This window comes from Taudactylus pleione, unplaced genomic scaffold (assembly GCF_031769625.1).
Source record: "Taudactylus pleione unplaced genomic scaffold, aTauple2 ptg000372l, whole genome shotgun sequence".
Taxonomy (NCBI): Eukaryota; Metazoa; Chordata; class Amphibia; order Anura; family Myobatrachidae; genus Taudactylus; species Taudactylus pleione.
The window spans coordinates 2,161,061-2,186,396 of NW_028284773.1; the positions used below are offsets into that span (position 1 = coordinate 2,161,061).

Below are 25,336 nucleotides of genomic sequence, written 5' to 3' on the forward strand. Positions count from 1 at the left end.
GATGTGACAGGCTTGTGCATAATCAGGGCCATTCCTAGGGGTGGGCGACCCGTGCAACCGCACAGGGCGCTCCGCCTCCAACCCCTACTGTCACTCACAGCACAGCCACAGTATCTTTGCTGGGACTGGCCGGCTGACATTCTGCTGCTGCGTTTGCCGCTCCTCCTCCCTATCTGTCCCGGCTCGTCCCCATCCATTGCATGTGTTGTGACATCACAACGTCACGTTGAGCAGCCGCGCAGAGGAGAAAGTTATTTAAGGCACGCCCAGATGCCGAAGAGCCAGCGTGCCATATCTGAGAGTGGGACTGGGCGGGAGAGACACCACCTCTGGCCGGGCACCCAGCAGAGATCAGATCAGGCAGGCAGCCACTCTCTCTGAGAGAGAGTAAGGAGAGGAGAGGCAGCTTTTATTTTTTGGAGCAGGAGCAGCTCCTGTTGTCGGCATTCTGAGGATGGCCTTAAGGATGCATAGTCCGAGCAGGGCTCCGCAACTACTGTAAGTATTTTACATTGCACATCTCTATATTATTTGCATGACACCACGCAATGTTATTTATCTATGTGGGGAGCAATATCATTTAGCTCTGTGGGCAGCAATGCTATTTCCTCTGTGGGGAGCAATGCTATTTCCTCTGTGGGGAGCAATGTTATGTCTTCTGTGGGGAGCAATGTTATTTCTTCTGTGGGGAGCAATATTATTTCCTCTGTGGGGAGCAGTGTTATTTCCTCTCTGGGGAGCAATGTTATTTCTTCTGTGGGGAGCAATGTTACTTCTAATGAGAGCAATGTTATTTCTTCTATGGGGAGCAATGTTCTTTCCTCTGTGAGGAGCAATATTTTTTCCTCTGTGGGGAGCAATGTTATTTCTTCTGTGAGGAGCAATGTTATTTCTTCTGTGGGGAGCAGTGTTATTTCCTCTGTGGGGAGCAATGTTATTTCTTCTGTGTGGAGAAATGTTACTTCTAATGAGAGCAATGTTATTTCCTCTGTGGGGAGCAATGTTATATCTTCTGTGGGGAGCAATGTTATTTCTTCTGTGAGGAGCAGTGTTATTTCCTCTGTGGGGAGCAATGTTATTTCCTCTGTGGGGAGCAATGTTATTTCTTCTGTGGGGAGAAATGTTACTTCTAATGAGAGCAATGTTATTTCCTCTGTGGGGAGCAATGTTATATCTTCTGTGGGGAGCAATGTTATTTCTTCTGTGAGGAGCAATGTTATTTCCTCTGTGGGGGGCAATGTTATTTCATCTGTGGGGAGTAATGTTATTTCCTCTGTGGGGAGCAATGTTATATCTTCTGTGGGGAGCAATGTTATTTCTTCTGTGGGGAGCAATGTTATTTCTTCTCTGGGGAGCAATGTTATTTCTTCTCTGGGGAGCAATGTTACTTCTTCTGTGGGGAGCAGTGTTATTTCCTCTGTGGGGAGCAATGTTATTTCTTCTGTGGGGAGCAATGTTATTTCCTCTGTGGGGAGCAATGTTATTTCCTCTGTGGGGAGCAGTGTTATTTCCTCTGTGGGGAGCAATGTTATTTCCTCTGTGGGGGGCAATGTTATTTCTTCTGTGGGGAGCAAAATTACTTTTTCTATTTAGAGCAATGTTATTTCCTCTATGGGGAGCAAAGTTATTTATTCTATTGAGACTAATGTTATTTTCTCTGTGGGGAGCAATGTTGTTTCCTCTGTGGGGAGCAATTTTATTTCTTCTGTGGGGAGCAAAGTTATTTCTTCTATTTACAGCAATATTATTTCCTCTGTGGGGAGCAATGTGGAATTTTTTTTCCTGTGTGGTTGGCTGATGGTGTGCCTTGGAAATTTTAACAGGATAACAGCAGTTGGTTGCTGTCCCTATTTCTATGGTTATGTTAATGTAAATTATGCATAATGTAGTCTTTTAATGTGAGGCCACTCCCCTTACCTTGAGATCACGCCCCTTTCCAGGGCGTGCGCAAACTTACTATTCTATGCTGAGTTGGAGGGGGCACATTTTCACTGTTCGCACTGGGAGCCCCTCCCTTAGAAATGTCCCTGTGAATGATTAATAGTGGTGAGCGGGGGCTTATTGGGCTAGAGTTAAAGGGCTCCTGGAAGAGTCCCTAAAATTGGTACATGAAGTGAGCAACGTCAACATCTATAACAATTATACTAAATAAGTTACCTGTGACTGTATAAGACAGCCTCCATCCTCCATTCTCCCCAGAATTGTCACTATGGAAAAGAATCTGAACACTGTTGCTTCCAGTTTCTATTCTTCCTGGTGATTTCTCTCCACATATTGGGCCAAATTCTCTTCTTCCAGCTTTGATCTGGCCATACACCATGAAACACAATAAAGGTAATAATCACATGGGGCCTGATTTTGAGCTGCACGCAAAGCACACTCAATGCCAATGTTCATGTAGTTCAGTGATTATCTGCGACTGTACATGTGAGAACATTTCTGAAACCCCCAACAAAGATGATGTTGCAATTGATTCAAACAGTATGTATGAAAAAGTGATGGGTATATGTTGGCAATACTGCGAAGTGGCTAGTAGTGCACATGACAATGGTCTATTCAGTGAGCGTATTAAATGAGTGTTGCGGGCATGTCAATGCAAGCAGCAGCATTCACAGATGCACAGCTGCAAGCATAGGAGGCAATGGTCAGAAGGAGAAACTGCTCCTGCCATAGTGCAAGTTTCGATGGTGGCACCGAAGGTGGCGTATAAGGACACACCAATCAGTATTACACAGCATGCATGGGTCCTAAAAGGGTGTCTCAGTCCTTGCACATTCGGCTGCATGGATGTATACAGGGGATGGAGATTGTAGGCCATTAGCTTACACTAGCAGACAAGCACATCCAATAGACGCTGCTGAATCTACTTTTGTGTGTGACTCAGAATCAGGCCCATAAAGTACAATCTATTATATAATATCCAACAGCGTGTGTCTAGGTACAAGGGGCCCCTTCCTCCCCTTACAGCTCTCACTGGCTGGCAAATTTCCATACACAGCCTCACTTCTGTCTTCTTCCCCTGAGATGTTAGGACAGGACTATTACCTCCTGTTAGCACCATCAGCAACCAGTACTGCAAATGCTGCAGGTGCTGACAGTAGGGATAAAGTAGGGACAGTCATCGGCAGGTTAACCATCAATGGTGCCTTTGGTGAGTAACATTGATGACATGAAACTATCAATAGTGAACCATCAATGGTTTGTAACTATAGATGTCCATCATTGCTGTAGAGCTCGGCGGGTTGTGGGCCAATCACTTTTGGGGTGTGGCTTAACATGATTTGGGAATGGGGCTTAGCGACATATTGTGAAGGGGCTAAGCTCCAATGCCGCCTGCATAGGGAAAATAAACCCCATCACTGACAGGCATCCATCAATGACAGAACCATCAGCTCTCCACCATCAACTGGAAAAACCATCAACCGGAGAAACCATCAACCATCAATGGCATATCATATTGATCAAAGGCCATCCTTAGGACACAAGTGAGAGAGACTGACAAAAGTAGTAAACAATAACATTATTAAGAATATATATCAGCAGAAGGCAAAGTATGTTTCCTATATAAAAGCAGCTACACTTTTGTTCATACTGTAGTTCAAAAGGACAATGTAGTATAAAAACAACCTATCCCATGACATCACTGTTTCACACTCTTCAGGAAACATTAATGGGGGCAAGAGGAAATTCACTGCATTCTTTACTATCAGCTGTCACATGTTCATACTGTGCATACATGCTGGGTACTAGGACCCAGAGTCTGCAGGAAGGTCTGACCTTCAACCTGATGTGCTCCTGCACATGTGACTGCAGCCAACTTAGTACCAGTGGCGTCCCTCCATGCAGTGACACCCAGTGTGGGGGAGGGCAAAAAAGGGGACGTGGCCTCGCGGACAGGGGCCTTAGCCTCTCTGTGTGCAGAGACGGCTCCCTCACTGTGTCAGGAGCAGAGTACTGCTACAATGTGTGCACCCGGCTCCTGTGAATGAGGAGGAGTCGGCACTTTGGTGTCACACCTCGGCGGGTTTGGTCCACATCCCCTTGTGACGCAACTGCTAAATACTGTGCATGAATGACATGGTGGGAGATAGTAGTCTCCTGCTTACCTCCATGTGAGAAACCCCAGTGAATACCTGCATAAAGCTGTTCCAGCATCCTGCACCACTACCCACAGCATACACTAACTGGCTGGTGAGTTGTACAGTATAGGACCCTGTTCCGCTCAAGCTTCACTCCATTACAATTGTACATGTAACAGTGAGTATGGCTGTACCTGTTGTCTATCAATAAGCCAACACCACTGGTTAAGTAACTGGGCTGTTCATAGTTTGAGTCATCTGCTGGTGTGAGCCTATATACTGTAACTCCACAGTATCAACAACTGCATACACATAATTTCTAACACATACAGTACAATAAAGGTCATAAAAACTACAAAATGTGTTTGTGTGCGCGTAGCTTTTCACTGTGCACCTATTAACACACGCAGGTTTTTTTTAAACTAAATGTAATGTATAGGAACACTAGATGGCGCTAAAATACCTTATGTATAGTTGCCTAGTCCTAAAACCTGAAGTTCCACCCAAGAACTAATTCAAAACAGCATACAGGTAAGATGGATAGGGCAATGGAGCATGTACTAAGGTGCTCAATGGTTATACATCATGTGATAAGGGTGAATACTGGAAATCAGAATATTTTGCTTGTTTGCTTGGTGTTCACTTCAAGCTTCCCACAGGACAAAAGGCTTTCAATATATATATATAATTGAAATATTGTTTCCAAAAATGTATTTATCAAAATCTAAACACACATTTCCACAGAAAAATAATGTAGATTGGAGACTTTACTAGAAAGCAGTATGTCTGATACATATAGATTGAAAGTGAATCGAGGCTTTGGAACACCACACAACTGGCATCTAATGTCACCAACTTTTGTTTCAGGCTCCATTCCACTACAGATGACACCACTTCACAATATGGGACTCCATCACATATTGCCTTGAGGAAGAACCACATGCTTGAAACGCTTTGGCTGTTGAGTGGTGTCATCTGTGGTGGAAAGGAGCCTGATCCAGAACTCTATTACATCCCACCCCAGATAATGAGTTTACAGTCAGTCCCACAGCACTTGGGACATGTTGCTTTGTCACCCAATAACCTTGGTCGAGAGGAAACATTTTACCACTTTTCACTCCCTTAAAGGGGAAAATATTGAAAAATCTCTGTTTAGTGGGTGCTTACATCATGGAAGAAATATACTCCCTGAAATTCAAGTTCTCAGGTCCTTGGATTTCTAATGATCATTGATGAGTCAGTCAGTTAGGCCAGTGCACAGGGCGAGGAAACATTTTAGACCTTTTCACTACCTTAGGAGCCGAATTTCAAAAAATCCTTGCTTAGTGAGTACCTACGACATGGAAGGCATATACTCCACGATTTTCATGTTTCTAGGTGCAGGGGTTTTGGCTTGGCGTTTGGCGTTGCTGAGTCAGTGAGCAAGGACATTTGTTTATATAATATATATATATACACAGTAATTATATATATATATATATATATATATATATATATATATAAAAAGCTAAAGTGCCCAGCGTTGCCCAGGTTTAAATCTTCAAGTTTTTAAGTTTTATTATGGGATGTCATCCAAATCCATCCAGTGGAAGACCCAGAACAGGCTCCCTGGGTCAAAGTTCTGCCCCACTCCACAGTGAGGTCTGACCGGGACCTCAACCACTACATTAGGCATCCCGGACCAATTGCCACTACTTTGTGAAGTTTTCATCCAAATCCATCCAGTGGATGGCCCGGAACAGGCTACCCAGGTCAAATGTCTGCCCAGCATACACCAATGGTATACAAACGGGAGGTCCGACAGGGACCTCAGCCCCCTAGTATGTCTTCTGGGATCCAATGTTACCTTTTCTGAGACGTTTTCATCCAAATTTATCTAGTGGAAGGCTCCGAACTGGCTCCCCGGGTCAAAGTTCTGCCCGGCGTACACCAACAGGAGGTCCAAGTGGGACCCTAACCCCATAAAACCTGGCCAGGATCCAACTGGACCACTTTGTGTTGGTTTCTTCCCAATCGATGCTGGGGTGTACAAATGCATAACCAGACAGACAGACAAACAAACAAACAGAGCAATGAATTCACTCTGTCGCTTTGTCGCTATGTAATCTAATAGCTTACTTTTTTGATACTAAATAACTATGTAAGATTTGGCAGCTTTACCTTGAGAGCTGTGGAAGATATTTGTCAATAAACAATGTGCATAGCAGTGATATCACAAATCGACATTTCGACCCTCCGCTGGGACCTTAATCATGATCACTGCACCACCATCCCTAATGTCTGGTGAATGCCTATACATGATTATTTCTGGCTACCCTTGCAAACAATGGACTTTGGGTCTAGCTGAGAAAAGCACCCTTGCTGCTGAACTGATAACCGTCAGCACACAGACTTTCTTATATATATATATATATATATATATATATATATATATATATATATATATATATTAGGGGTGTGCACCGGCCCCTTTTCGTGTTTTGTGTTTTGGTTTTGGATCTGAATCTTTCATCGTGTTTTGGATCTGGATTGGTTTTGCCAAAACCACCCTTCCGTGTTTTGGGTTCTGGGTTTTTTGTTTTGGATCTGTATTTTTTTTTAAAAAAGCATAAAAACAGCTAAAATCACAGAATGTGTTGGTTTTTCTGCTCCTATGCTATTATTAACCTCAATAACCTTAATTTCCACTAATTTCCAGTCTATTCTGAACACCTCACACCTCACAATAGTGTTTTTATGTCCAAAAGGTTGCACCGAGGTAGCTGGATGACTATGCTAAGCGACACGAGTGGGCGGCACAAACACGTGACCCATCTAGGAGTGACACTGCAGTGGCAGACAGGATGGCAGTTTGAAAAACTAGGCCCCAAACTGTACATAATGCAAAGAAAAAAAAGAGGTGCAAAATGGAATTGTCCTTGGGCCCTCCCACCCACCCTTATGTTGTATAAACAGGACATGCACACTTTAACAAAGCAATCATTTCAGCGCCAGGGTCTGCCACACGACTGTGGCTGAAATGATTGGTTCGTTTGGGCCCCCACAAAACAAGCTGCCAATTAATCTGTCCCTGCACAAACTGGCTCTACGGAGGCAAGATGTCGTCCTCATCCTCCTCATCCACCGATTCCTCACCCTCTTCAATGTTGTGTACATCCTCATCCTCACAGAGTATTAACTCGTCCCCACTGGAATCCACCACCACAGGTCCCTCTGTACGTTCTGGAGGCTGGTCTCCCTGGAAGAGTTGATAATTCATTTTGATGAACATCATCTTCTCCACATTTTGTGGAAGCAACCTCCTACGCCTTTCGCTGACAAGGTTCCCGGCTGCACTAAACACTCTTTCGCAGTACACACTGGAGGGGGGGAAACTCAGGTAAAATAGAGCCAGTTTGTACAGGGGCCTCCAAATTGCCTCTTTTTTCTGCCAGTACAGGTATGGACTGTCTGACATGCCTACTTGGATGCTGTCACTGATGTAATCCTCCACCATTCTGTCAATGGTGACAGTATCATATGTAGTGACAGTAGACATGTCAGAAATTGTTGCCAGGTCCTTCAGTCGGGACCAGATGTCCAAACTTGGTCCTGCCTGCCCTGCATCATCGCCAGAGGGTTGCTTAGGATAGCTAAGTTTTTTCCTGGCAGCCCCAGTTGCGGGAGATAATGAAGAAGTAGCTGTTGACATGTCACGTTCCGCTTCAGCTGACTGTGTGTTCACCAGCAGGTCTTTGCACCTCTGCAGGCTTGTGTCGGCCGGAAAGAGAGACACCACATAGGCTTTAAACCTAGGATTGAGCACGGTGGCCAAAATGTAGTGGTCTGATTTCAACAGATTGACCACCCTGGAATCCTGGCAAAGCGAATGAAGGGCTTCATCCACAAGTCCCACATGCCAAGCGGAATCGCTCCGTCTTAGCTCCTCCTTCACTTTCTCCAGCTGCTTCTGCAAAAGCCTGATGAGGGGAATGACCTGACTCAAGCTGGCAGTGTCTGAACTGACTTCACGTGTGGCAAGTTCGAAGGGCTGGAGAACCTTGCACAACACGGAAATCATTCTCCACTGTGCTTGAGTCAGGTGCATACCCCCTCCTTTGCCTATGTCATAGGTGGAAGTATAGGCTTGTATGGCCTTTTGCTGCTCCTCCATCTTCTGAAGCATATAGAGGGTTGAGTTCCACCGCGTCACAACCTCTTGCTTCAGGTGATGGCATGGCAGGTTCAAGAGTGTTTGCTGGCGCTCCAGTCTTCGGCACGCAGTCGCTGAATGGCGAAAGTGGCCAGAAATTTTTCGGGCCACCCAAAGCGTCTCCTGCACGCCCCTGTCGCTTTTCAGAAAATTCTGCACCACCAAGTTTATTGTGTGAGCAAAACATGGGACGTGCTGGAATTTGCCCAGATGTAATGCCCGCACAATATTGGTGGCGTTGTCAGATATCACAAATCCCCAGGAGAGTCTAAGTGGGGTAAGCCACTGGGCGATGATTTCCCTCAGTTTCTCTAAGAGGTTGTCGGCGGTGTGCCTCTTACTGAAACCGGTGATACACAGCGTAGCCTGCCTTGGAACAAACTGGCGTTTCTGAGATGCTGCTACTGGTGACGCTGCTGCTGTTGCTGCGTAAGGTGATACATCTACCCAGTGGGCTGTCACAGTCATATAGTCCTTAGTCTGCCCTGTTCCACTTGTCCACATGTCCATGGTTAAGTGGACATTGGGTACAACGGCATTTTTCAGGATACTGAGGACACTTTTTCTGACGTTTCTGTACAGTCTCGGTATCGCCTGCCTAGTGAAGTGGAATCTAGACGGGATTTGGAACCGGGGACACACTACCTCCATCAATTGTCTAAATCCCACTGCACTAATGGCGGATACCGGACGCACGTCTAACACCAACATAGCAGTCAAGGCCTCAGTTATACGTTTTGCTTCAGGATGACTGCTGTCGTACTTCATCCTCCTCGCTAAGGACTGTTGGAGGGTCAATTGTTTAGTAAAAGTAGTGGTGTTCCTACTTCCTCTCTGGGATGATGAACGACTCCCAGCAGCAGCAACAGCAGCAGCGGCAGCAGTAGGCGTAGCACTGCAGGATCCTCCGGAGGAATCCCGGATAGGAGAGTCAGTCATGCCAGTGACATGGCCTGCAGGACTACTTCCGATCCTGACTAAGGAGGAAATTGATGAGGAGGGAGTTGACGGTGTGGTTTGCAGGCGCTTGGATACAACAGGACAACGGGATTTAGGTGTCCCTGGACTGCTTACGGTCTTAGCCAAAGTTTCTGAACTTGGCAGTAACTTTTTATGAACGCGCTGCAGGTGCCGTATAAGGGAGGATGTTCCTAGGTGGTTGACGTCCCTACCCCTACTTATTTCACCTTTACATATGGTACATATGGCAAGACAGTTGTTGTCCGGATTTGGATAGAAATATTGCCAGACCAAAGAGGTGGAATGTTTGGTCTTCTGCCCAGGCATGACCGTGATGGGCTTTTTCATCCCACGGACAACAACTGTCTCCCCCGGAGCCTGATTTAAACAAACCACATCACCATCAGAATCCTCCTTGCCAACTACCTCCTCAGCGCCAGCTACACCAGTATCCTCATCCTGTTGTACTTCAACAGTGACATCTTCAATTTGCATATCAGCAAGTGGACTGTGGGTGCTCCTTTCAGCACTTGCAGGGGGCGTGCAAATGGTGGAAAGAGCCACCTCTTCCCGTCCAGTGCTGGGAAGGTCAGGCATCGCAACCACCACCACACTTGGAGTCTCCTTGGGGATTTGTGATATCTTCTTAGAACGCACAGTTCTTCGCTGTGCTTTTGCCAGCTTAACTCTTTTGATTTTTTTAGTGGGAGGAGGGCTTCCATCGTCATGTGAAGCTGAACCACTAGTCATGAACATAGGGAAAGACCTTAGCCATTCCATGCCACTCCGTGTCGTAAATGGCATATTGGCAAGTTTACGTTTCTCTTCAGATGATTTAAATGTTTTTTTCAAGGTCATTTTCCTGAACTTTGCCATTTGGGATTGTATGTGCCCTCTACTATGACATTGGGCATCGGCTTTGGCAGACAACGTTGATGGCATGTTATCGTCCATGTCATGACTAGTGGCAGCAGCTTCAGCACTAGGAGGAAGTGGTTCTTGATTTTTCTCTATTTTATTTTTATCGGAGAAAGTTTGGTCCTCCATTTATGTTATATCGATTTGATATATACGTGCGGCTAAGGCGCACACAAACACAGAAAATATTTTTTTATTTTTGCTGGAGAATAGAGCACTTTGTGGGTTACACCACCCTTTGAGAAATGAGCCAGCCGGCTCTTTACTTATGGGACACAGGCGCACGCTTGGCGCTGCTCCTTTGTTGATGCACGTGTGGCTACTGCGCACACAATTCAAAAACACAGGAAAAAACATTTTTATTTGGTTTGGAGTGTACTTTGGGGGTTACAGCACCCTTTAATGGTCAAGCCAGCCGACCCTTTACTTATGACACAGGCGCACGCTTGGCACTACTGTGTTGATGCACGTGCGGCTACTGCGCACACAATTCACAAACACAGAAAATATTTTTTTATTTGGTTGGAGTGTACTTTGGGGGTTACAGCACCCTTTAACGGTCAAGCCAGCCGGCCCTTTACTTATGACACAGGCGCACGCTTGGCACTACTTTGTTGATGCATGTGCGGCTACTGCGCACACAATTCACAAACACAGAAAATATTTTTTTATTTGGTTTGGAGTGTACTTTGGGGGTTACAGCATCCTTTAACGGTCAAGCCAGCCGGCCCTTTACTTATGACACAGGCGCACGCTTGGCACTACTGTGTTGATGCACGTGCGGCTACTGCGCACACAATTCACAAACACAGAAAATATTTTTTTATTTGGATTGGAGTGTACTTTGGGGGTTACAGCACCCTTTAATGGTCAAGCCAGCCAGCCCTTTACTTATGACACAGGCGCACGCTTGGCACTACTTTGTTGATGCACGTGCGGCTACTGCGCACACAATTCACAAACACAGAAAATATTTTTTTATTTGGATTGGAGTGTACTTTGGGGGTTACAGCACCCTTTAATGGTCAAGCCAGCCAGCCCTTTACTTATGACACAGGCGCACGCTTGGCACTACTTTGTTGATGCATGTGCGGCTACTGCGCACACAATTCACAAACACATAAATATTTTTTTATTTGGTTTGGAGTGTACTTTGGGGGTTACAGCACCCTTTAACAGTCAAGCCAGCCGGCCCTTTACTTATGACACAGGCGCACGCTTGGCACTACTGTGTTGATGCACGTGCGGCTACTGCGCACACAATTCACAAACACAGAAAATATTTTTTTATTTGGTTTGGAGTGTACTTTGGGGGTTACACCACCCTTTAAGAAATGAGCCAGCCGGCTCTTTACTTATGGGACACAGGCGCATGCTTGGCGCTGCTCCTATGTTGATGCACGTGTGGCTACTGCGCACACAATTCACAAACACAGAAAAAACATTTTATTTGGTTTGGAGTGTACTTTGGGGGTTACAGCACCCTTTAATGGTCAAGCCAGCCGGCCCTTTACTTATGACACAGGCGCACGCTTGGCACTACTTTGTTGATGCACGTGCGGCTACTGCGCACACAATTCACAAACACAGAAAATATTTTTTTATTTGGTTGGAGTGTACTTTGGGGGTTACAGCACCCTTTAACGGTCAAGTCAGCCGGCCCTTTACTTATGACACAGGCGTACGCTTGGCACTACTTTGTTGATGCATGTGCGGCTACTGCGCACACAATTCACAAACACAGAAAATATTTTTTTATTTGGTTTGGAGTGTATTTGGGGGTTACAGCACCCTTTAACGGTCAAGCCAGCCGGCCCTTTACTTATGACACAGGCGCACGCTTGGCACTACTGTGTTGATGCACGTGCGGCTACTGCGCACACAATTCACAAACACAGAAAATATTTTTTTATTTGGTTTGGAGTGTACTTTGGGGGTTACAGCACCCTTTAACGGTCAAGCCAGCCGGCCCTTTACTTATGACACAGGCGCACACTTGGCACTACTTTGTTGATGCACGGGCGACTACTGCGCACACAATTCACAAACACAGAATTTTTTTTTTTTTTTTAGCACTTGGGGGGAGCACCCCTGATGGACAGAGCACCCCCTGGACAGCACTACAGCACCCCTTTAGGACTGGGACACTGCACAGGACTTTGGAGTGGACACAGCCCCTATGGACAACTGACTGCACAACACAGTCCAGCCAGCCCCTATGGACTTTGAAGTAGTGGACACAGCCCCTATGGACAACAGCAGCACAGCGCAACACAGCCAACCCCTATGGACTTTGAAGTAGTGGACACAGCCCCTATGGACAACAGCAGCACAGCGCAGCACAACACTACTCTGCACTACACTACACTACACAGCCCAGCCAGCCCTAACTCCCACCCTCCCTCTTCACTGTCCACAGCCGAATGAGAAAATGGCGCCGACGCGGGTACCGCCAGATCCGGAAGGCGGGATGATGACGTTTTGCCTCGATTTCAGATCCGAGTCAGGCGGGAAAAGTCGAGACTGACTCGGATCGGCCTCGGATCGGGGGGGCTCGGGGGGGTTTGGATTTCAGAAATCCGAACCCGCTCACCCCTAATATATATATATATATATTTCGAGGTTAACATATGTGTCATGTGTTGTTTTAATCTGGTGGTCTTCATTTGTTTACTGATGTAAATTCTTCAATGTTCAATTAGTGTCATCCTCGATTTCCATTAACCACTTATCAAACGACTTGTTTTTCAAAGAAGCCCTCAAAAGTTGTTAATCTATTTAAATTTGGTAAACAAATAGTTTCAAAAATGTATTAAACATTTTTTGAAAAAAATATATTCCTTGGGTGTGTCCCCACTGTCCTTAGGCCCCTATTGTAACATTACTTCCCTCCACCCAGTGGCAATATATTCCACAGTGACAAAGATCCCCAATAGCATTATCTCCAAGCCTCTAGTGGTAATAGACCCCCAGTGGCATAACTACTCCTAACTACAGTGTCCATAGTCCACATTGTGGCACTACCCCCCACCTCCAGTGACCTGTGTCATGATATAGGTACTTTAACAATCCCCCCTCATTCTCAAGGACTATTACTCCCTTATGAGGCATTACACCCCTCCTACCTCATACCAACAGTTGGCCTCAGGTGCATTAACCACCCCCAGTGGCACATATCTACATCCTGCCCATATTCATAGTGCAGCAGAGTGTATTTCAGGAGGAACTGATGGTTAGTCCCACCTGCTACAGATAATCTCGCAGAGATCAGCATATCAGTGCTCAGGGAGAACAGAAGATTCCTCCTCGCACTTTTAGAAGTGGTGCAAACGTCCTAGAACGGTACTTGAATGACATTGTGGGGCACAAATTAGGCAACGATGTTGGCAGTCACAGACCGCTATATCATTGTTGGGGGGCTGGTGCAGCAGTAGGAAATCAATTTTGAACATATGCATAACAGATTTCTGTTTTAAAAGCCAGGTGATGGAGACAGATGACACGGTCGCATCAGCAAATGCCCAGATGACTACGGGCACATACCATGCAACCACGCTAGTTATGCTGTTAATCCCTGTGAAGCATGGAGCTATTGTACCTTTAAGTAATCATATGGACATGACGTTTCCGGATGATCTTCAATATCAAAGCTGTCATCAAACTGAAGATTGACCACAAATCCTTCCTCCAGCTCAATTCTGTACAGACAGTCAGAGCTCTTTGGATATGGCCTAGGATAATCGGCACTGGAAATGATTCCACTCCTCTGTGTATACAGGTTATCACTGCATTCCACTAGAGTCAAACATTGAAGAACAGATGAAACACAAGGTAGTTAAGATATAGTTATGTTTAAGCAAATGTGTTAAATCATACTCTTATGCTGGGTACGCACTAGACGATATTTTGAACGATTTGGCCGATTCTGATGCATCGGAACGACAAATCGTTCAAATTGTGTAGTGTGTACCCACTATCATGATCCCAATGCGTGCTCCTGCCGATCGTCAGTCACAGCCTCAGGTCTTTTGTACATGCAGAAAGATCTGACGATGTTGCTAGCGATACCATGCCGCTGAATGCAGCATGGCCCCCGCTACCCCCACGCTGATGCTCCGGCGCTGCCGGCATCGGCAGGTATGTATGCACTTGCCGATGCCGGCATCCCTGCTGGGTCCGTCGCTAACGAGATCAGTACACACTAGACATCGTCTAGTGCACATCCTGTCGATATGGGCATTTTGGCTTGCTTGTTCAGGCGATGACAGATGTCGGCAACGACCAGCGGGAGCGCGCATCGCTGGTCGTTGCCGGCATATTCACTGCTTGATTAATGAATGGTTAAATTTTTCTCGAGTAGTGGATACGCACCTTAAGGGTGTTTTATCCATGGTAGCTGTAAAAAATGAGTTAGTCACTGTGCAAAAAAGGGAACAAATGATACAAACAACAATACAGCACACAAAAGATTAGTAAAACTTCATTAAGATAAATGACTCAACATGTGGATAGAATAATTAAAAATACATATTTATTATTAATTAAAAATACATATTTATTATTTCACACAACAAAATGTAAAATATTGTGTAGATGGTTTTATTTATCTGACATCACAAACCATCTCCACAGTTCTCTAACATTTTATTTTCTGCTGCCTGTAATTTCATCATTTAAGACATATTTTTATAGTTTATATTATGTATATGGTTGGGTACGTGTACAATGTTTTACATTTTGTTGTGTGAAATAATAAATGTGTATTTTTATTTATTCTATCCGCATGTTGAGTCAGTTATCCTAATGGAGTTTTACTAATCCTACTATAAGTGCACTGTATTTTTGTTTGTATCACAAAGGAGACAGACAACAATGCAGCACACACACTTGACTAAGCTAATAAACACACTATAAAAGCAATACGACATATAAATGATATTATGAAGCACCTTTGCATGTCCTGTTATCTGAGTGGAGAAGATAGCCGAATCTGCAAGAGCAATAGAATCCCCCAATATAATTGTGGCAGTAATGGTCGCATACCATGTCTTCGTCACTTCGCTCTGCGCATTCATCTACATCTGGGGAAAGGTGCATCACATAATAGTCATTATCTACTATTCAAAATATTTTGTATGTGTAAATCTGGCTCTGATAGTAACCAGTGCCTCCCCAGCCATTTACCTCACCGCACATCACTGTTAAATATACCCCTTTAGAATTCTGAATATACTTACATAAACCTGACAAATTTTACATGGCCTAAATGATCATTTTCAAGTAAAATAATATTAACTGTGATTTTCCAATTAAGTACTGTGTACATTGCTCTGCTGGGGGGCAGTATATTAATCTTTGCTTTCAATGATGTGTTTAGGTGCATACACACACAGCGATTTTTTGAACGATTATCGTTAAACAATATCGTTTAACGATAATCGTTTGAAAAAATCGTTAACTTTCTGAGTCAAACGATGAACGGTTATTGTTCATGCGCGTTCACGTTTGTAGTTTGTAGTTCAGTCAGACTTGTCAACTCAACGATTTTCATTAAGTTAATATGCAAAAATCGTTTGTAGTTCTTAAAAATCGTTCATTACATTTAAATGAACATAGTAAATGAACAACTTTAGTAAATGATTTTAGTTGATTTTTTCAAGGTAGAAAATCGTTTACTAAAATCGTTCATTAACTAAATCGTTGTGTGTGTATGCATCTTTATAAATAGATTACACTGGGGAACAAAAAAATATGTTTTTTTTCTTGCCAAGGATTTAAGATCGGTTTGAGAGTACTCGCAGGTCCTATAGTTGCATTAGATCTTCGCTATAGATGAATTGGCTCCAGTTTTCAAATTAATTAAAAATTATAAAATTCTATTTTTTCTCCATTTGAAGTACCTTACTAGTCTAGGCTGCTTTACTTAACAGAATTGACTTAGTTTTGCTTTTTTAACAACTACCCTCTTTCAACAATAACAAGAATTTGTTTTATTTGTGATAACATAGCTGGTAATCACGTTTGAGACACATAACACATTCAAATCTCCTCACTAACGCTGGGAGGAGGCGTGGCACTGCACTGCTGAGCCTGCTGGGACATACAGAGACCACAGCCACGCCTCCTCCCAGTATACAGAGAGGACCGAGTGACGCAGTTAGCACACTTTCTGTTCATTTGTTCTGCTCTCTCTCTGGGCCTGATTCACTCGCGATCGCTATGCGCTTGCAAGCGGGTCGATGTTGGCCCAGTGCACATGCGCACGACGGAGCTGGCTCCGTCGTGCACATGTGCGAGACCCGGATAGCGACGGGCAAGCCGTCGCTCCGTTTCTCACTACAAAGGGGACGTGCTGTCGATGTTGAGTGATGTCAGTGGGAGTGCTTTTGGCTCTGTCAGAGCCGAAACAACTCTTGGGCTTGCGGAAACGAGACCCTACCACAAGGGTCTCGTCGCAAGCCCGATGGTCGCGATGGTCTTGAAAATCGCGACCATCTTCCTGGCAGCACGCTATAGCTGTGGGTGGTCACCCACAGCTATGCGAGCGACCAGGAGGCCGCTCTAAAAAAAGAGAAGGACGGCCCTGATTCAGAGCGAGCACACTGACAGAGCGTCCGGCTCTGAATCAGGGCCTCTGTCCCACCACAAACAATTTCCCACTGGGCTTGTTTTGTTCAGTACGTACTCGGCTTTTGTTGGGAGTTAGCACTGAATGTGTGAAACAAAATGTTTTTGCCATAAAAATTAGTTCTTCTCAGAGATAGTGTACTAACAACCCTGATGTTTGTTATATTTGTGGCAAATATAGTGTTGCAAAAGAAAGAAAAAAATCTAACTGTGGGGGTCATTCAGACCCGTTCGCGAGCAAAGTACGCTCGCAAACGGGTCGATGTTGCCCCACTGCGCATGCGCATGACGGAGGGAGCTCCGTCGTGCGCATGCGCGAGACCCGGATAGCGACGGGCTCTCCGTCGCTATCCGGGTCTCGCACCAAAGGGGGCGTGCTGTCGATGTTGATTGACAGCACGCCCCCTTTGGTGGGCGTGCCGGGGGCGTGACTGCCAGACGGGGGCGTTCCCATGGGAACGCCTACCGTCTGAGTCCGGCCCCACTGACATCAGTAATGATGTCAGTGGGAGTGATTTTGGCTCTGATAACCCACAGCTATGCGAGCGGCCAGGAGGCCGCTCCAAATTTAGCTGGGATGGCCCTGATTCAGAGCGAGCGCTCTGGTCAGAGCGTTCAGCTCTGAATCAGGCCCTGTATTCGTTAAACAAGCGTATTAGGCTTATACTGGACGTCACATAAGCCAGCAAGAGAAGAGTTGGGTGCCTCACAAAGTTTATAAAATCTGCGTGGAATAACTCCGCAATTGGACTAAAAGTGATCGAAAAGGACTTCATTTCAGCATACATGTGATGTGGTGTGAGCCAAAAAATCACTTGAGTGACTGCTATTTTTGTGCTGCAAGTGCGAAGGGTCTGAATCGATTTAAGAAACGCAAATGGGAATACCCAAGTATGAATTCTGCAACATAACCTATACCATATAGCGAAGATTTACCTGTACCATTCAGTTCTTTATGCAAAGTTGAATGTGATGATGTGGAAATGTTAATTTCATCCAGTGCAAGTGACAACACAGATGAAAGTGAGTGTGAAGAAAGTTCCTCCACTCCAAACAAATTTTCTCAAAAGAAACTAAACGATTTCATTCGTGACTTGAATTTATCGAAAAAAGGAGCTGATGGTCTCATTCAGACCCGCTCGTGAGCGCTGTACGCTCGCATGCGGGTCTGTGTTACCCAAATGCGCATGCGCACGACGGAGGCTGCTCCGTTGTGTGCATGCACGAGACCCGGCTTCCCCGTCGCTCGGGGTATCGCACCAAAGGGGACGTGCTGTCGATGGTGATTGACGACACGCCCACTTTGGTGGGCGTGCCGGGGGCGTGGCTGCCCAGACGGAGGCATTCCCATGGGAACGCCTACCGTCTGAGTCCGGCCCCACTGACATCACTAGTGATGTCAGTGGGAGTGTTTTTGGCTCTGATAGAGCCAATAGCACTCTGGGCTTGCGGCAGACGAGACCCTACCGCAAGGGTCTCGTCGCAAGCCCGATGGTCGCGATGGTCTTGACCATCGCGACCATCTTTTTGGCCGCTCGCATAAGCTGTGGGTGGTCACCCACAGCTATGCGAGCGGCCAGGAGGCCGCTCCAAATTTAGGTAGGCCAGTCCTGATTCAGAGCGAGCGCTCTGGTCAGAACGTCCGGCTCTGAATCAGGCCCTGAGCTCTTAGCATCCAGACTTCAAGAAAAGCACTGTCCTGTGCCAGATGTTACTATAGCGTCATATAAAAATAGAGAGCAAGCCATACTGCCGTTCTTCAGCCAAGATAACAATCTTGTGTATTGCAACAATATCCCGGAACTTCTCCAGAGGATGGGCTTACCAGAAAATCGAGCAGAAGACTGGCGGCTCTTTTTGGATAGTTCTAAAAGAAGCTTAAAATGCGTATTACTGCACAGTGGGAATACATTTGCATTGATTCCTATTGGTCATTCAACAAAAGTTTAAGAACAGTATGAAAATATGAAGTTAGTCTTAGAAAAAATAGCTTATTCTCAGCATCAGTGGTCTGTTTGCATCAATTTAAAAATGGTAAACTTTCTTCTTGGGCAGCAAAGTGGATATACTAAGGGGCATATTCAATTGGGTGCAAGGTTTAGCGAGCTACAAAACTTTGCGCCCATCGCTTCTAATTTTGGAATACCGTGGGTATGCGCGCTCCCAATACACGCGGTATCTAATAAAAAATAAAGTGGTCGCAGGGTTTTCAGCTCTGAAAACCCAGCGCCGCATAAAAAATAATTCTTCACTTACCTGCCTGAGGGTCTCCGGGGTTCTCCGGTGGTCTACGCAGCTTCCGTTGGCCTCCCCTCAATCTTCTTACTGGAGAGGGGGCTGCTGGAAGTCCCGGGGGCTACTGGGAGGCTCTAGGGGCTGGTGGGAGGGGCAAGGGCTGCTCGGAGATGTAGTTCTCCCAGCGTCCATTCTGGGGGCCACACTGGGGGGAACACACATACACCGGGGGTAACACACACACACATACTCATGCACACTCATACTCAGGGGCATCTTAAGAGAGGAGGGGGCCCGTGTGCACTCCCCGTGCTGGGCCCCCTCCTCTCTCCCCGGTGGCTGGTAGCCGATTGACGCGGCTGGCCAGCCACCAGAGCATTAGTAGACTCTGGGCACTAGAGAGTGACCGGAGTCTACTGCGCATGCGCAGAATGCCGGAAAAATGGCCGCGGCGGCCATATTTCCAGTGTTCTGAGCAGCGCTGACACCTGACGTGGGACCACGGACAGGTAAGTTTACAAAAATATGGGTGCAGTGTGTGCGGTGCGGACCCGGGAGCCCATGTGCCCCGCACACACTGCACCCATTATAGATACGCCACTGCTCATACTCACTCATACACACTCAAACACACTTAAATACTCACCGCTGCTGCAGTAGTCCAGGACCTGACGCTGGATGAAGAAGACTTTGGAAGGTGATTAGTCCACAGGGGTGGTTCCACCGGGGTGCCAGAGCAAGTCCCATTGATTTTTCCTAAAATTAACGATTTTAAGAAAAAACACACTTGTTCGGGAGGTGCGAGAATTAAAACCTCTCGGCGCGTACAAAATGAAAAAAAACTATTTGAATAGCAAAAAAAAACACACCTGCAGGAAAAGCCTCGCAGGTGCGGGTTTTTTGCTATTCTCGCACCCAATTGAATATGCCCCTAAGTATCCTTGTCATACATGCTTATGGGATAGTCGTGCAAACCAAAAGCACTGGCAGCAAACTGTATGGCCTCCAAGAGAAGTTATAACTGTAGGAGAAGCCAAAATCATTCATGTGCCCTTAACCACTTAACTAGGGGTGTGCACCGGCCACTTTTCGTGTTTTGTGTTTTGGTTTTGGATCTGGATCTTTCTTCGTGTTTTGGATCTGGATTGGTTTTGCCAAAACCACCCTTCCGTGTTTTGGGTTCTGGTTTTTGTGTTTTGGATCTGTATTTTTTTTAATAAAAGCATAAAAACAGCTAAAATCACAGAATTTGTGGGTTCTTCTGCTCCTATGCTATTATTAACCTCAATAACCTTCATTTCCACTCATTTCCAGTCTATTCTGAACACCTCACACCTCACAATATTGTTTTTATGGCCAAAAGGTTACACCGAGGTAGCTGGATGACTATGCTAAGCGACACGAGTGGGCGGCACAAACACGTGGCCCATCTAGTGACACTGCAGTGGCAGACAGGATGGCAGTTTGAAAAACTAGGCCCCAAACCGTACATACTGCAAAGAAAAAAAAGAGGTGCAAGATGGAATTGTCCTTGGGCCCTCCCACCCACCCTTATGTTGTATAAATAGGACATGCACACTTAACAAACCAATCATTTCAGCGCCAGGGTCTGCCACATGACTGTGGCTGAAATGATTGGTTCGTTTGGGCCCCCACAAAACAAGCTGGCAATTAATGTGTCCCTGCACAAACTGGTTCTACGGAGGCAAGATGTCGTCCTCATCCTCCTCATCCACCGATTCCTTGGATAAAACAGGAAAAAGGGATTTAGGTGACCCTGGACTGCTTACGGTCTGAGCCAAAGTTTCTGAACTTGACAGTAACTTTTTATGAACGCACTGCAGGTGCCGTATAAGGGAGGATGTTCCTAGGTGGTTAACGTCCCTACCCCTACTTATTTCACCTTTACATATGGTACATATGGCAAAACAGTTGTTGTCCGGATTTGGATAGAAATATTGCCAGACCAAAGAGGTGGAATGTTTGGTCTTCTGCCCAGGCATGACCGTGATGGGCTTTTTCATCCCACGGACAACAACTGTCTCCCCCGAAGCCTGATTTAAACAAACCACATCACCATCTGAATCCTCCTCGCCAACTTCCTCCTCAGTGCCAGCTACACCAGTATCCTCATCCTGTTGTACTTCAACAGTGACATCTTCAATTTGCATATCAGCAAGTGGACTGTGGGTGCTCCTTTCAGGAGCCACCTCTTCCCGTCCAGTGCTGGGAAGGTCAGGCATCGCAACCGCCACCACACTTGGACTCTCCTTGGGGATTTGTGATATCTTCTTAGAACGCACAGTTCTTCGCTGTGCTTTTGCCAGCTTAACTCGTTTGATTTTTTTAGCGGGAGGAGGGCTTCCATCGTCATGTGAAGCTGAACCACTAGTCATGAACATAGGGAAAGACCTTAGCCGTTCCTTGCCACTCCGTGTCGTAAATGGCTTATTGGCAAGTTTACATTTCTCTTCAGATGATTTAAATGTTTTTTTCAAGGTCATTTTCCTGAACTTTGTCATTTGGGATTGTATGTGCCCTCTACTATGACATTGGGCATCGGCCTTGGCAGACGACGTTGATGGCATGTTATCGTCTATGTCATGACTAGTGGCAGCAGCTTCAGCACTAGGAGGAAGTGGTTCTTGATCTTTCCCTATTTTATTTTTATCGGAGAAAGTTTGGTCATCCATTTATGTTATATTGATATATACGTGCGGCTAAGGCGCACACAAACACAGAAAATAATTTTTTATTTTTGTTGGAGACTAGTGCACTTTGTGGGTTACACCACCCTTTAAGAAATGAGCCAGCCGGCCGTTTACTTATGGGACACAGGCGCACGCTTAGCGCTGCTCCTTCGTAGATGGACGTGCAGCCACAGTGCACACAATTCACAAACACAGAATTTTTATTTTTATTTTGTTTGGAGTGCCCTTTGGGGGTTACAGCACCCTTTAGCGGTCAATCCAGCCGGCCCTTTATTTATGGGACACAGGCGCACGCTTGGCACTACTTTGTTGATGCACGTGTGGCTACTGCGCACACAATTCACAAACACAAAAAAATATATTTTTTTATTTTGTTTGGAGTGCCCTTTGGGGTTACAGCACCCTTTAGCGGTCAATCCAGCCGGCCCTTTATTTATGGGACACAGGCGCACGCTTGGCACTACTTTGTTGATGCACGTGCGGCTACTGCGCACACAATTCACAAACACAGAAAATATTTTTTTATTCGGTTTGGAGTGTACTTTGGGGGTTACAGCACCCTTTAACGGTCAAGCCAGCCGGCCCTTTACTTATAACACAGCCGCACGCTTGGCACTACTTTGTTGATGCATGTGCGGCTACTGCGCACACAATTCACAAACACAGAAAATATTTTTTTATTTTGTTTGGAGTGTACTTTGGGGGTTACAGCACCCTTTAACGGTCAAGCCAGCCGGCCCTTTATTTATGACACAGGCGCACACTTGGCACTACTTTGTTGATGCACGTGCGGCTACTGCGCACACAATTCACAAACACAGAAAATATATATTTTTTTTGTTTGGAGTGTACTTTGGGGGTTACAGCACCCTTTAACGGACAAGCCAGCCGGCCCTTTACTAATGGGACACAGGCGCACGCTTGTCGCTGCTCCTTTGTTGATGCACGTGCAGCCACAGTGCACACAATTCACAAACACAGAAAAAATATATTTTTTTTTAGCACTTGGGGGGAACACCCCTGACGGACAGAGCACCCGCTTGACAACACTACAGCACCCCTTTAGGACTGGGACACTGCACAGGACTTTGGAGTGGACACAGCTCCTATGGACAACTGACTGCACAACACAGTCCAGCCAGCCCCTATGGACTTTGAAGTAGTGGACACAGCCCCTATGGACAACAGTAGCACAGCACAACACAGCCAGCCCCTATGGACTTTGAAGTAGTGGACACAGCCCCTATGGACAACAGCAGCACAGCGCAGCACAGCAGAGCACAACACTACTCTGCACTACACTACACTACACTACACAGCCCAGCCAGCCCTAACTCCCACCCTCCCTCTTCACGGTCCACAGCCGAGTGAGAAAATGGCGCCGACGCGGGTACCTTATATAGGATCCAAAACCCGCGAGACCCGGAAGGCGGGATGATGACGTTTTGCCTCGATTTCAGATCCGAGTCAGGCGGGAAAAGTCGAGCCTGACTCGGATCGGCCTCGGATCGGGGGGGCTCGGGGGGGTTCGGATTTCAGAAATCCGAACCCGCTCACCCCTAATATATATATATATATATATATATATAAATACCAATCCAAATAAGGCGGCACTCAGAGTCCATGTACTAATGTAAATAGGTGGTGTTTATTCACACATTCATCGACGTTTCGGGGCCATCTGCCCCTTCTTCAGGATGACAAAAAGAATGTGACATACAGATCGATTTAAATAACTTACCCCACCGGACATGTAACACCTCCTCCGCGCCGTTTTGGATCCCGGAACTCCAGTGCTCCCACATGATGGAAACCACACGTGACTGGTGCTGCCGTGACGCAGTCCGGCGCATCGGATGATGTCCTTAGCACGTATGCTAACATGTTGCCGTGGTAACATCATCTAGTATACAAACAAAGAAACGTGAAGACAACACAAACAACATTGGCTAAATTTAGTATACATGTATAACAACATATTTCAATTAATGATCAAAACACCACTGATATATGACTAATGTATTCTCAATAAGAAGTCTAATAAGTTAAAAATAGCAGGACTGCACATTCCAATTAAACTATCCGTTCCCCCAATAAAAATGACCTACTGTGTCAACATAAATTTGTAAACATCATTTAATAAGTATCAATATGATACAAAACCAATATATGTGTTAATATGATATAAACTGTGACAAAAAAATATAACTTGCCACAAATGTAAAAACCTATAAATGTGTGACGTGTATTGATCACTGCTAAAATGCAGTGAAAATTATATGTGTAAATCGTGTGTACAAACCAAATGTGTGTGTCAAAAAAGTGATGAAAATCTAAAAAACAACAAAAAAAACAACAAAATCAGTATTTCTAGGTGTGATATAGTAAACTTATCAACTAAACGTGTTAAATAAACCCATTAATATGACTCAATGTGTATACCTGCAATATTAAATGAAATGCCATCAAAAGGCTTAAGATATAATACTTATGTATAATCAATGGTGTTGGCAAATAAAAAATAAAGTAGCAGAAAAAATATATCCATAACCCTAGAGAATATATGGAGTATAGAATTGATATTCTCCTCTGTAGAACCACAGTCCATAATGTATATACATTATCTCATGCGTGTGTGGTCTGTGCCAATAGTTACCAAAAGTAACATACAATACCATTATAACAACTCAAAACATCTTATAATACTACATACTGTTACTAATTTACAGTAATATCATCAGAATCCGATATTATCCTAAGATCCCTGCACACAGCTGTCCTCCATAGAATAATGAAGTGAACCACTGGATCACAAATAGCATCGTAAGCCCAAGGACTCATTTAGACCACAGGGGGCTAGAGTGTCTAACCTGAAAATCCAGGAAGCCTTTTGGATCTATTGCCCCCTCTGAGTGAGATGGGTACGTGGTCAATGACTTTATATTTGACTGAAGCTAAATTGTGTTTTAGCTGAACAAAATGTCGAGCGACAGGTTGGTCGCTAGTTCCCGCAATAAGAGCAGCCCGAATGGCTGCACGATGCTGTGCCATCCTCTCTTTAAATTGTCGTTCTGTCTTGCCCACGTAGTGTAACCCACATGGGCAAGACAGAACATATATGACAAATCGAGAGCTACAAGTAAGTGGCCAATTAATGCTAAATTTCTTTCCAGAATATGGGTGATATACATGTGTACCAGTCAACATATAGCTACAGGTGGTGCACCCTAAACATTTAAAACACCCGTTTTTCCTACTGAGAAAATGTTCTTTAGTGCCTACTTTTTTAAACGGGGTGATGTCGGTTTTTACCACGAAATCTTCAATGTTGCGACTCCTCGAATAAGTGGGCATCACTCGGGTTCCCTGTACTAACGACATGTCAGGGTCCGTAGCTACTAAAGGCCACCATTGTTTCACCTGCGTGGATAGTTGTCGGCTTTTTGTATTAAATTCACTAACCCAAGGTACCATTTGCTTCAATTGTTTTTTATCTTTTGATACCAGCAAGGACGCTCTAGTTTTACTCAAGGCCTTCAATTTAGCTTGCCTAAGTAATTTAATTGGATAACCTCTATTGAAAATTTTTTCCATCATTATGTCCAGTTGTTTGA

General features: G+C 45.3%; 1 protein-coding gene across 1 annotated transcript in view; it reads right to left on the reverse strand.

Annotated features, from left to right (window-relative positions):
- MASP1 (MBL associated serine protease 1) overlaps window positions 1-25,336 on the reverse strand; it is a 152,538-nt gene that overhangs the window by 65,042 nt on the left and 62,160 nt on the right. The window contains exons 4-6 of the mRNA XM_088444715.1: window positions 15,099-15,230; window positions 13,748-13,944; window positions 2,158-2,305 (exon numbers count right to left, since the gene is read on the reverse strand). Of these exons, the coding sequence (XP_088300841.1) occupies window positions 2,158-2,305; window positions 13,748-13,944; window positions 15,099-15,230 (477 nt within the window). The remainder of the gene's footprint in view (window positions 1-2,157; window positions 2,306-13,747; window positions 13,945-15,098; window positions 15,231-25,336) is intronic.